The sequence below is a fragment of the Carcharhinus amblyrhynchos genome, chromosome 1 (genome assembly GCF_965287045.1).
Source record: "Carcharhinus amblyrhynchos chromosome 1, sCarAmb.v2.hapA, whole genome shotgun sequence".
NCBI classification, from domain to species: domain Eukaryota; kingdom Metazoa; phylum Chordata; class Chondrichthyes; order Carcharhiniformes; family Carcharhinidae; genus Carcharhinus; species Carcharhinus amblyrhynchos.
Window position 1 is genome coordinate 102,439,673 of NC_137324.1, and position 14,266 is coordinate 102,453,938.

The 14,266-nt window shown below is 42.6% G+C and overlaps 1 protein-coding gene across 13 annotated transcripts in view; it reads left to right on the top strand.

The window, feature by feature from the left end:
• Window positions 1-14,266, top strand: part of LOC145343633 (LIM domain-binding protein 2) — a 484,019-nt gene that overhangs the window by 263,476 nt on the left and 206,277 nt on the right. For all 13 annotated transcript variants that reach the window (XM_080189839.1, XM_080189901.1, XM_080189818.1 and 10 more), the window contains one exon: window positions 204-306. In XM_080189839.1, the coding sequence (XP_080045965.1) occupies window positions 204-306 (103 nt within the window). The remainder of the gene's footprint in view (window positions 1-203; window positions 307-14,266) is intronic.

Here is a 14,266-nt window from a genome sequence, read left to right on the forward strand (position 1 = left end):
AGATGGGTTCTATAACCACTGCACACATTGAAGGCATACCTCTAACTGTGTTCTCTCCGAAATGTGAAAAAAATACAGTGCTTGAATTTTAAAAATGACTAAGCTTCAGATTGAGCATATTCTGTGCATAGTTTCATGTTCTATCTAAATCAGTTGAATACTTGGCACTGATTGTCCCTTTTTTGAAAATTCTTTGTCCACAGGATAGTGACAACCTGTGGTGGGACGCCTTTGCTACAGAATTTTTTGAAGATGATGCAACATTAACACTTTCATTCTGTTTGGAAGATGGACCAAAGAGATACAGTAAGATGGCCTTTTATCTGACTTAGACTAACTGGTATCAGTGTTCTGAATTGTCCTTCGAGAAAGGAGATTGGAGGGCAAAGAAAACCTGTCCATAAGTCGTTTTATTCACCATTGCAATGTTGATCTTTTAGCTCTTGTTCAGACTACTGTTGCTTGGTTGTTGCCTTTATACCATAATTATAGTTTTGTTATTCTATGGATGAGATGTTCAGCTATAATCATGAACATTCATAGATCAGTAAGGAAATTTATGTTCCTTTCATGTGTTTTTCAAAATAATTAGTGGTTAAAATAGAAGCAGTTTTCCTGTATCAAAATTTAGAATTGTCTGTGGAAGAGCAAGCAGTGATTTTGTTCAGGAAAAATTAAGTTAAACTTGGGTTTGGAATTGCTTATTTGAGATGTTTAAAAAAAAATCAGTCGTTGGATAAAATTATTCTAATCCTTTGGGGTGCTAATGTTATCTCAACCAACCTAACCAGTTTGTGACTTCAGTTTCAACCAAATGCCAAAACAACTTGATTATCATATAACAAAAACTACTGCTCTTATATATTTTTAAAAAAGCGTGGTGGCACAACACTCACTTTTACAATAAATAATGAGCATCCATATAATTTAGGGAGATTTTTGTGTTCCACAGTTCCATTTTGCAGGTGCTGTATCATGACGGGATGCCCCAACCATCCTCAATTTCAATCTAAAACATCCATTCAAATCTGCTGCTGCACAATTGGGAAGAAAAGAACAAGTGTTTTGGATTTTGTTGGTTAACACTTACATGGCACAAATGTTACATGCTGTTTGCAGCCCAAGCCTGGATATTGTCTAGGTCTTGTTGCAGTGTATCATTTATTGGATGTACTATTTAATCCTAAGTACTCTGAGTATCTTGTGTCTTTGTTCACTATTGAACTTGAAAGTAAATCATGAGCCTTTATGCAGTGATATACTATCAGAATGCCCTCACTCTTTGAAAAAGGCAGTGAAATATAGTGACCATCCCACATAATGTCAAGTGAGGAAAATACTTCAATTTGGGGTTCATTGTTAAATCTGGGTACACTAACCCACGTTCAGTATGTTCCAATTTTGTAGGTCATTAAGGTAGGTCTGCTTATTTCAAAAGGATTTGGGAAAAGCCAATTGTTTTTCTTGTACTGTAGTCAATTACCTCCTCCACCTCAACCAGAAATGATCACTTGTACAATCAAAAATATTTTTCTCCCAAAGTACCGTCAGTGTTTGTTGATACTCAGTGAGTAGCATCAGAGTGGCTGCAGTTACATCAAACAATGTCTACGGCAAAACACGGGGACAGGTGATGGAGAAACAACATGCATTTGCAAGATAACTCCATGTCTGCTGTGAGATTGATGTGGAGGTGTGGCATTGGACTGAGGTAAACACAGTAAGAAGTCTCTCAACACCAGGTTAAAGTCCAACAGGTTTATTTGGTAGCAAACGCCCCTAGCTTTAGGGGGCTCTGCCCCTTTGTCACATGAGTCACCTTACTTCTTACTGTGAGATTGCCACACTGTTGGGCTCTCTGGCTGGCCTCAAGACCCAGAAGTAAGTTAGAATAGTGAGGAGGCTGTAAAGGGCAGCATATTTCCAGTTCAAAATGTTCACCTGCATGCAGTCCATATACTTGACACCTAAGTGTCTGCTTTATGCCTGTAAGCTTGTTCTACTCATTGTTCTTAATGAATATTTTGTTCATCTTCACAAAAGAGGGAACTAAGGGAGGGGAGAAAAATATTGGAATGGGGTAGTGCGTGGAAATTCTCCATTTTTTTTGGTGGTATCATTTTGGGTGAGAACAGTGGAGAGTAGCCTGCCAGCGGGTGGCATTGTCCAGTTTTCTCACCATATTTTAAACAAATTGAGGAAAAACTAAGTAATGGGAAGGTCCCATGACATCTTGTTGGTGGGGTGGGCTCATCCTGCCAGCAAATAAGGTTTGTAAAAAAAATTGCCCCCCCCCCACACACACAATACCCTGGCATGTTCTGTTTGCCAGGCACATGTCATGGGGGAACTGTTGTGGATTCATGTTGGTATGAATTGGCAATTTAACATGGGTGGTCTCAACATGGGTGTCAAGTTAAACGCTTGAATAGGGAAATTCTGCCAACATAAACGCCGTTTTGGGCCTTGCATGCAATTCTCTGCCCCCTCTGCCATCCCCCCAAAAAAAGAGTGGAAAATTTCTTCACCAGTGAAAGAGGAAATTTGAAGGGGTTTAGCATCTTTGAAAGGAGATAAATTGCCAGAATTGGCTGAAGTGCATCCCTGGCTGCTAATAGACATGAGGAAGGAAATAGGGCTGGCACTGATTATTTTACAATCCTCCCTGTCTGTAGACTGGTGGAATGTGTCATTGCTTGAAAAAGTGAGGGAAGGATTAACCAAACCTAACCTCCATGATGGGCAAATTATTGGAAAGATTCTGGGAGAGACTATAAATTATCATTTAGAAAGGTTTAAATTAATAAGAGCAGTCTGAAAGGATTTGACGAGGGCCATGCCTGATGAACTGGATTTAATTGTTTGAGGAGGTAACAAGTTGGTTGATGCGGATAGAACGTTTGATGTTGCCTTAAGGATTTTAGCAAAGCTTTCCTCAACATATCACATGCAGAGTAGCCAAAAAAGATAAAAACCCTTGGCATCCGAGGGAAAGTGATAAGTTGGATCCAAAATTGACTCAGTGTCAGGAAGCTAAGTGTTAGTGGTAGATGGGCATTTTTGTGACTGCTGTGCAGTTAGGACAGTACTATGTTCCTTGCTGTTCATGGTACAGACATAAATGCAAGGGAGGTGATTAACAAGTTTATAGATGATCTGAAAATTGACCACTTGGCTGAGAATGAGACAGGAAGTGCAGACTGCAGGAATCTGTCAGTGGCCTGTTCAGGTGGGCAGAATGTTGCTATGTTTCTAAAATGGATATGGTGCAAGCAAATTTCTAGGCCATCGTGTCAAACGCAACTTCAGTGAAAACGTGGTGATAAGACACACTACATCATTTTTGAGCACATCTGTCCGCTTTGTGTCATGTAGGAAGCCTGAAGATCTTCCCCTGTGTGTTTAAAATGTCAGCATTATCAACCTTCTGTCTTCAACAACTGAGAAAACCAGAGAATTCTGTTACATTTGTATTCTGTAACACAAAATTAAGACAACGTTTGTAATTTTGGACATCTGGTCTGATATGAATGACAGAACATCCGGGTGAAGAATGCTTGTGAATCATTAAAGAAAAAAAGAGCCCCAACAGTTATATTTTGTCCAAATTCCATTCATTGATTATGGTAAGAGTTAAACAAACACTTAATGGATTGATTCTTTGTGGGGCCCGGATTGAACTTTTCTCAGCTTAAATATGATTTGTTTTTAGATTTTATTGGAAAACAAATAGCCCTTTACAGAGGTGCAGGCCATTTGCATTTAAATAATAAATTGGAGGGAAAGAAAAAACAAACTGATAAATGAGGTTTATATTTCATGACCTATTAGTCTCATGATTAAAAATGAGATCATCCTTGAATGGGGTTAACCAGTTCAGTGACTGAGCAAGTCAAGTTCTATTTTTCATGTGGCAATTCTTAATTCGTTTTTGTTCAGTGAAACTCATTCCATGACCCTTCCTATTTGCAATTAGGATCATGAAAAAAAAGTCAGTTCCATGACCTTTTATCCGATTCTGCTATGGTCCTATGGACCTGCAACTTTGTCCATTTTTCTGTGACTGCCACAGAATTATGGCCTTGGGACAATGAAGCATCTTGCTGAAAGGAAACAATTACTACGTGATGATGAGTTTATCCTTGAGAATGTTCTGATTATGAATACTTGGCAACCTCATCCCCATTTAAACTTATAAATCTCACCTCTTTCTAACTGGAGCAAACGTTGGTTGCTAGATCATGAAGTTTTTGGTACTGGGTGCTCAGATCCGAGAGTTCGCCCAATATCAGTCTCCATCCCTAACCGCAGCTTTATATGGTTGGCAAAAGTGGCTGATCCAACGAAGACACTGCATATTGTTTTTTATACAATATTTCCACTTAAAAAAAATAAGTTTTTTTGTTTAAAAACTACAAAACTACCCAGAATGAGAGAGAGCCATCTGAATATTCTTTTAACACAAGCATTCATGCTCAGTCCTAGTATCCAGATCTGAACTAGATTCATTTTTCGTCAGATTGATCTCCATGAAGTAACTTTACAAACATTGCAAGAGCATGACAGCATGTTTCTGTTGCTGGCAAGAACATGATTGTTCAATTTTTATGTTCAACCTTTTTGGCTACCAGGTGCATGAGAATATTTTTTGTTTGAAATATTCTTAGGATGACACCTTTATAAAAACTCTTCTGTAGCAAGTACTGAAGCCTCTTTAATGCATTAAATGTGACTTTTTATCTTATTTGGCATATCCACACTGTCAGTTGGTTATAATATCCATTAGAAATACATAGCATCCTTGTGAACATCTGAAAAGTGAGAAGACAACTTGACCTCTCAAGACCAGTCCCGTTATCAGAATTCTGGTGAAGAGCCAACACCTGAAATATTAATCTGTTTTCACTATCTTCCAGTGCTGATGGACCTACCAAGTATTTCAATCATTTCTTTTCTCCTTTGTATTTATGAGAGAAATGTGTGTATGACCTCGAACCTGTTTGTTGACAGGGGTCTCTCTAATAAAATATCATCCCTTCCCCTTGCATCTGAATGTTTAATCTAGTCCCTTCTCTACAGAAAATAGCTGGCAAGACAATTCTAAGACTTCCGATTCTCTTTATGAATCCCTCGAACTGCATTTTTGTTCACTTTTTAAAAAATCATGATTGTACACTTTGTGATTAAGTTTTATTTTATTAGAGCAATGGCTATTCAGGATAAAATGTGCTCGATGTAGAAGAAACATATTCCTGTAAACCAAGGTACAGATGAGTACTGCAGCTGCAAAGATAGAAAATAAAAGTTTCAGGCAGTAGAGGCTGACTTTTTCTTCTGACAAGGGGAGCCTTTCACAGTGACTAGAAAGAATCAGCTATTTTTATAAAGCTGACAGCTGTCTTACAGTTGAGGAAAGCATCTGTGGACATCTGTGGAGATGTTCAGTTCATCTCCTTAAAAGTCAAAGATAACTCTGCAAAGGTCCTAACATTTCACCCTAGAGCAGTGATAACAATAGTAGTTGGGGTGCAGTTAGGTCCATTCGTGTTGTCAGGTATCAGATTTGTTAGTTGCCTTATCAGCCAGCAAGGCATAGAAGCTGGAGGGCAAATGGCAATTAATGTCCAGTCAAATCAGTTGGTGTCCCATTCTTGTGAACTGTACTCCAGATAAGATGTTATGCCATAGACTAAAATGCTTGTGCTGTCAATGTAATACAAACCTTTTTGTGGTAAATATCGTGCCTATCTTTCCAATAGGTCTCAATGTTTTGCTGTTTGTGTATGTTCCCCAAGTGTAATGACATAAATATACAAGCACTGGGTTGTGAGAATAAACCCTGAATGCAGAATGTACAGATTTGCTGGAACTTTAATTTGTGAACAATGAATAGGCTCTTTAGCTATTGTAAATTGCATGAAAGTTGTAGACCTGAGGGAATAAACAACATTTTACCAGGAAAGAAAAGTGTACATAAAGGCTTTAATACATCAACTGTAAATTAGCTGAAGCAGGCAAGAACTATATTATAATGCATCACAGCTCCTGATCAGAGCATTCTAAGTGATGAATGCTTATTTTCCTGTTTGGTATGTGTTGTACATTTGTGTTTATGCATGTATACACAGGTGCCCGCATTTTGTAGTGCATTTCAAGTGTGAGGACATGTGAATGTGTCAGTGTTGCAATCTGATTGGTGAACATATAGTATTCCAGCAGCTACAGAGAAAAGATTGCAGTCATGAATTCCATGCTTTTTTGGGTGCATCACTGGCTTTGCTGAATTTGTAACAAGATTAAAACATCCCCACTGTTCTCACTGGTACTGTCTTCTCCCTCCGTTTCAGTCAGTTCCTTATGTAACTCGACGTTTTACCTGAGAGTTCCACTCCCTTAAGGTATGCAGTTTTCCATCTCATGCTGTATTCTTACAGAAATGCCTACCTTATTTATTCAAGGCACGTGAATGTCGCTGGTTAGGCCACGATTTATTGCTCATCCCTAATTGCCCATGTGAAGATGGTGGTGAGCTGCCTTCTTTGCTGCAGTCCATTTGGTGTTGGTACACCCACAGTTCTGCTAATGAGGGAATTTCTGGACTTTGACTTAGCAACGGTGAAAAAATGGTTATATGTTTCCAAGTAAGGATGGTGAATGATTTGAATGGGAACGTCCAGGTAGTGATGTTTCCATGCATCTGCTGCCCTTGTCCTTCTAATTGGTAGTGATGGTGGGTGTTCTCTCAGGATCTTCGATGAATTCCTGCGGTACATCTTGTAGGTAGTACATGCTCTACTGCACGTTGATGGTGGAGGATGTGAATGCTTGTGCATGGAGTGCCAATGAAACGGTTGCTTTATCCTGGTTACTAGAGCGTCCATGCCTGTTTTGTGGTTTGTGCAGCAGAGAAGCTGTAACAGATTGTGTGCCTTTATCTCAGGCTGATGAATAGCATGTAAGAGACATGTTTATTTCAAGTTGAGAAAGCTGACCACTGGTGGGAAAATGTTCTTTATATGTGAACAGAAGTCATACCAATTGTAATAATCAACTTCCATCATTTCAATCATTCTATGTATTTTATACCTATGGTAGAGCAGCACGTGATTTGAACCAAGCGTTGCCTCAGCCTCATCTACCTTCAGCAAGATTGAAGGAGGATCCACAACATGGAAATCTGGTCTATACTGTGAGAACATAATGGTTACACTTCCAGATTTTTCTACTGTATAAGTAGATGTAAAGTAAAAAGACTCACAACACCAGGTTAAAGTCCAACAGGTTTATTTGGTAGCAGGAGCCACAAGCTTTCAGAGTGCTGCCCCTTCATCAGGTGAGTGGGAGTTCTGTTCACAAACAGGGCACAGAAAAAGACAAACCCAATTTACAAAATAATGGTTGGAATGTGAGTCTTTACAGGTAATCAAGTCTTAAAAGTACAGACAGTGTGAGTGGGAGAAGGTTAAGCACAGGTTGAAGAGATATGTAATGTCTCCAGACAGGACAATTAGTGAGATTTTGCAAACCCAGGCAAGTCGTGGGGGTTACAGAAAGTATGACATGAATCCAAGATCCTGGTTGAGGCCGTCTTCATGTGTGCGGCTGGCTATCAGTCTGTGCTCAGCGACTCTACGTTGTCGTGTGTCGTGAAAGCCACCTTGTACTGAGGCAGTTGCAGTCAATGCCATCATCGTGGGGAATACTGGTGTAGAGTGTTGAAAACATTGATTGTGACGAGGAGTGCTCCTGGTTCAACTGCTCCACGTGTGCTGAGTTTATGTAGGAAGTCCGTAGTGTCGCGACAAAAGCTTGGGGGTTCTTTGTACAATGGGTTTCAGGATGCCCTCAACGTTGTCGGAGAGGTTCTCGCACAGTGTCCATTGCCCGATACGATGGGACAGCTTGCTGTGTGTTGGCCTTGTGTATCTTCTGGAGGCAGTAGAGATTCCCAACACGGGGAGTACGTGGAATGAGAGCACGGAGGGTGCTCTGAAGGTCTGGATCAAAGGTCTTGATCAGTCTGTTGAGTTGACGAGTGTGTTCTTGGTCGGATCTGTGGGTAGCTGTTTGTAGTGTTCCTTGTTGTTCAGTTGTCCGTATACTTCTTTGCAGTAATCTGTTCTGTTCAGTATGACGATGGCCCCTCCTTTGCTGGTTTGATGACAATGTTGCGGTTGGTCTTGAGAGCATGGATGGCATTGTGCTTGGGTGATATTCAGGGCTATCTTGTGAGTGTGGCTGATGAATTTGGCATTGAAGCACCTCCTAACAGCTTGGGCATACATGTTGAGTTGAGGGCAGTGGCCTTCCGGAGGAGTCCAATTCGACTCTTTCCTCTTTGGTTGCTGCACCGAGGCGCGTTCTGTCAGCTGTTCTGGTTCATTGGCTGTCTCATTGTGTTCACTGTTGGCTTCTTGGGGTTTGTGGAAGAACTCCTGCAGCCTCATTCACCTGATGAATTCCTCTGTGTTTGCTGTGAGACTGGGGTCTATTTTGGTGATGGAGCAGAAATTGAGCCCTTGGCTGAGAACTTCGATTTCATCTGGTTGAAATGATGAGTTGACAGTGGACTTCCCTGCAGTGGTACTGTTTTCTGCTGTGGTAGTGGTGGAAGCTCGGTTGCTGCTGGTGGTGATGCTGAGTTTCTCAAGTTTCATGTTCTTGGTATGCATGTAAATGGCATAGTTCCTTTGTCTTGTCTGCTTGGCAGAATTTTGCAGCCGGTCTGTGTCCTGAGCGCAAGTTGAGAATATAGACTCTATCTTTGTTTCCAGGATGTGGCGTTTACTGTAGAGCTGGTGTATGAGGCGGTTGAGGAGTGTGAGAGAGGTGCGACGGCAAAGTCTCTCAGCGTAGTCTGTGTTATAAGTTGACCTGAGTGGGTTCATGATCTGTAGTCCTTTCGGTATCTTGTCTGCTTTCTTGCATCTTTGTGGAAACCTGATGTCTGTATCGATATGCATGATCTTGGCGATCCTCTCCACTTGGAGCCGGCAGTTTGCAGTGTCGATGGTAGTCATGATGCGGAGATGCTGGCATTGGACTGGGGTAAGCACAGTAAGAAGTCTCTCAATACCAGGTTAAAGTCCATTAGATTTATTTGGTAGCACAAGCCACAAGCTTTCGGAGCACTGCCCCTTCATCAGGTGAGTGGGAGTTCTGTCATAAACAGGGCATATAAAAGCACAAACTCAATTTTCAAGGTAATGGTTGGAATGCGAATCTTTACAGGTAATCAAGAGTTAGATACAGACAATGTGAGTGGAGAGAGGGTTACGCACAGGTTAAAGAGGTGTGTGTTGTCTACAGCCAGGACAGTTTGTGAGATTTTGTAAGCCCAGGCAAGTTGTGGGGAGTTACAGGTAGTGTGACATCAACCCAGGATCCTGGTTGAGGCTGTCCTCGTGTGCGGAACTTGGCTATCAGTCTCTGCTCAGCAACTTTGCATTGTCGTGTGTCGTGAAGGCCGCCTTGTAGAGTGCTTACCCGAAGATCAGAGGCCAAATGCCCGTGGCCGCTGAAGTGTTCCCCAACAGAAAGAGAACACTTTTGTCTGATTGTCAAGCGGTGTTCATTCATCCGTTGTCGTAGCATCTTCATAGTATCCCCAATATACCAATGATTGTCGAGTAAGCATTCTCCAAGGCAGCCTTCACGACACACAAAAACGCAGAGTCACTGAGCAGAGACTGATAGCTAAGTTCCGGACGCATGAGGATGGCTTCAACTAGGATCTTGGGTTGATGTCACTCTATCTGTAACCCCCATGACATGCCTGGGCTTGCAAAATGTCTCTAACTGTCCTGGCTGGAGACAATATACATCTCTTTAACCTTTGCTTAACCCTCTTTCCACTCACATTGTTTGTACCTTTAAGACTTGATTATCTGTAGACTCACATTCCAAACATTATTTTGTAAATTGAGTTTGTGTCTTTCTATGCCCTGTTTGTGAACAGAACTGCCACCCACCTGATGAAGGGGCAGTGCTCTGAAACCTTGTGGCATGTGCTACCAAATAAACCTGTTGGACTTCAGTCTGGTGTTGTGAGACTTCTTACAGCACTTAACCCAGTCCAATGCCAGCATCTCCACATCATAAGTAGCTGAAGACACAATACAAAGTCTCACAACACCAGGTTAAAATCCAACAGGTTTATTTGGTAGTACAAGCTTTCGGAGTCTCGCTCCTTCTTGAGGTGAGTGAGGAGTTGTGTTCACAAACAGGGCATGTACAGACACAACTCAGTTTACAAGATAATAGTTGGAATGCACGTCTTTACAGGTAATCAAGTCTTAAAGGTACAGACAATGTGAGTGGAGAAAGGGCCAAGCGCAGGTTAAAGAGGCATGTATTGCCTCCAGCCAGGACAGTTAATGAGATTTTGCAAGCCCAGGCAAGTCGTGAGGGTTAAAGATAGTGTGACACGGACCCAAGATCCCGGTTGAGGCCATCCTTGTGTGCGGAACTCGGCTACCAGTTTCTTCTCAGCGATTGTGCATTGTCGTGTATCATGAAGGCTGCCTTGGAGAAGGCTTAGCTGAAGATCAGAGGCTGAATGCCTCTGACTGCTGAAGTGTTCCCTGACTGGAAGAGAACACTCCTGCCTGGTAATTGTCGAACGATGTTCATTCATCCGCTGTTGTAGCGTCTGCATGGTCTCCCCAATGTGTCATGCCTTGGAATATCCTTTCCTGCAGCTTTTCAGGTAGACAATGTTGACTGAGTTGTAAGAGTGTGTACTGTGTACCTGGTGGATGGATGAATGAACACCGCTCAACAATCACCAGGCAGGAGTTTTGTCCACTCAGATTGTCTGCACCTTTAAGTCTTGATTACCTGTGAAGACTTGCATTCCAATCATTATCTTGTAAATTAAGTTTGTGTCTGTATATGTCCTGTTTGTGAACACAACTCCTACTCACCTAAAAATGGAGTGAAACTCCAAAAGTTTGTGCTACCTGTGCATACCCCAGTCCAATGCCGGTGACAAAAACGGTTGATGATGGGAGAGCCGTTGATGTCATCTATATGGATTTCAGTAAGGCGTTTGACAAAGTCCCTCATGGTAGGCTGGTAGAAAAGGTTAAGGTGCATGGGATACGAGGCCAGATAGCTAGGTGGATTGAGAACTGGCTGGGTAATAGGAGACAGAGGGTAGTTGTGGAGGGGACCTTGTCGGGCTGGAGGCCAGTGACCAGTGGTGTGCCGCAGGGCTCAGTACTGGGACCTCTCCTCTTTGTAGTATACATAAATGACTTGGAAGAGAGCGTAGGTGGTGTGATCAGCAAGTTTGCTGATGACACCAAGATGGCAGGGTTGGCGGGTACTGAACTGGATTGTCAGGTGATACAACAGGATATAGATAGGTTGGTGCATTGGGCAGATAGGTGGCAGATGGAATTTAATCCTGACAAATGCAAGGTGATGCATTTTGGAAGGAATAATGCAGCGAGGAGCTATGTGATAAAAGGTAGACAGATTAGGAGTATAGACATACAGAGGGACCTGGGAGCGCAGGTTCACAAATCCATGAAGGTTGCGTCACAAGTGGAGAAGGTTGTTAGGAAGGCTTATGGAATGTTAGCCTTTATAGGAAGGGGTATAGAGTATAAAAGCTGCTGTCTAATGCTTCATTTGTATAGAACGTTGGTTAGACCGCATTTGGAGTACTGCGTCCAGTTCTGGTCACCTTACTACCGGAAGGACGTGGAGTCTCTGGAAAGGGTGCAGAGGAGGTTTACCAGGATGTTGCCTGGCATGGAGGGGCTGGGTTACGAGGAAAGGTTGGAGAAACTGGGACTATTCTCCTTGGAAAGACGGAGATTGAGGGGGGACATGATAGAGGTATACAAGATACTGAAGGGAATAGATAGAGTTAATAGTGAGAGACTGCTCCCTAGACTGGGTACAAACACGAGAGGTCATGATTTAAAGCTGAGGGGGGAGAGGTATAATTTGGAAGTGAGAGGAAGGTTCTTTACGCAGAGAGTTGTGGGGGTATGGAACGCGCTACCGAGTAGGGTGGTGGAGGCAGGAACGTTGGACTCGTTTAAAGTTCAGTTAGATAGACACATGAGTGAAACGAGGATGGAGGGTTATGGTAGGGGCTATTAAATAAGGTTAGAACCTCGGGAGACACCGGAAAAGCAGGCTTGTAAGATTAATGTTTTTGTCTTTTTATTCCGCAGGTGGAGGTCCACCTCGTGTCAAACGAGGGGCATGCACACGGTGGGTCGTGCGTGGGCTGCTCTTGGAAGTTCCGGGAGTGGCCTAGTACTTCGTGTAGGTGTGTGTGCTTGATCCTGGACTGGTAGATGGGCACCGCAACAGCTCAGTGACTAGCACTGCTAGCTGTGCAGATACATGGATTTGGGCCTGTGTCTGTGGGAGTTTGCGCATTCTCCCTGTGGTTGCGTGGGTTTCCTCCGGGCGCTCCGGTTTCCTCCCACACCCCAAAGATGTGCTCTTGGGCTGATTGGTTTTACCAAATTGACACTATTCTCCCCTGAATCTGGCTAAGTTAGGGGTTCCATTCGTAGACACGCAGGGTAGAATAGGTGTAGGGTGATGCGGCGGCGCGGGCTCGTTGGGCCGAAGGGCCTGTTTCCCGTGCTGGGTTGTTCTTTGTTCTTTGTTCTTTGTCTCCAAGATGTAGATGTAGGACAGTGGTAGTCAACAAACATGAAAAGGTGCTCATCCCTCTTTGGGAAAGATGACATTGCTGTAATCACTGAAAAACTATCTTTGATCGTTCTGAATTTGTTTCAACAAGTCATAGAATCGTAGAACCCTACACTGAAGAAAGAGGCCATTCAGCCCAGCGAGTCTGCACCGTCCACAATCCCACCCAGGCCCTCCCCCATATCCCTACATATTTTACCCATTAATCCCTCGAACCTACACATCTTAGGACAATTTTTAGCATGGCCAATCAGTCTAACCCACACATCTTTTTGGACTGTGGGAGGAAACCGGAGCACCCGGAGGAAACCCACGCAGACATGACGAGAATGTGCAAATTTCACACAGAGAGTGACCCAAGCTGGGAATCGAACACAGGTCTTTAGAGCTGTGAAGCAGCAGTGCTAACCACTGTGCTACCGTGCCGCTGAGTCATAGATTCAGAAAAAAAAATTTGGTCATAAGTTCTTAAATTCAGGTTGTGTCACGCCCAGTAAATGCATGTCCAGTCTTTGTGTTTAACACATGAACAGTACCCAGTGTGGAATTTCTGGAATTGACGTTTCTTTTAACAATGGGCAATTAAATGTTTCAAAAGATGGCTGCTGAAGGTCATCTGACTTAGTATATGGATTCAAAACTGCCACACAAAAGGACAAAATTGCACATTCTAAGCAAAGGAGATGTCATTACCCTTCTCCTGAAACCATGTAAATGTTATTTCCTGACTTGAATGGGTTGCTCTGAAACCAAGATGGCAATTGTCTCAACTCCCTTTCCCCCGTGCTGAATATCTGCAAACAGTTACCCAGGTTGTGGCTAATCAACTTAAATCCAACTGTATATTTGAAAAGCATGACTGTTATTAGTTGCATGGTAAGACAGCAATGTTAGGTTCCCTATTTATTTTTAAAGTACTGTCTGCAAAAGAGACAGCAGCAAAGCAAAAACAGAAGCAGTAGGCAGGGCTGCTGCACCTATGAATAAGAAACAGAGCCTGTAACATTACAAGTTCTTCAAGTCTGCTTTATTTTGAGACCATCAATAAAGCAAAACTACAAGTAATTCACGTCATGACCTGCAGAAAGTCCACGTCTTTGAAAGGATCCTTCAATAACTTTGGTATATGACTTGGGTGGCACACTGGCCCTGCTGCTTCACAACGCCAGGGACCCAAGTTTGATTCCTGGCTTGGGTCACTGTCTGTGCAGAGTTTGTATATTTTCCCCATGTCTGCGTGGGTTTCTTACAGGTGCTCCAGTTTCTTCCCATAGTCCAAAAGGCGTGCTGGTTAGATGCATTGGCCATGCTAAATTCTCCCTCAGTGTACCTGAACAAGCACTGGAGTGTGGCAACTAGGGGATTTTCGCAGTAAGTTCATTGCAGTGTGAATGTAGCATATTTGTGACACTAATAATTAACTTAAACTTTAAAAGGCTGTTGAATTCATCTGGACTATACTCTGGGAGCAAAAATGTCTAATGTCTTCTTCATCAGGACTTCCTTGTGCCCTTTCCAAGATGAGCCATTCATGTGAATTACAAACCATTTTGTTTTGAACTTGTAAGAGTATTCTATTCGT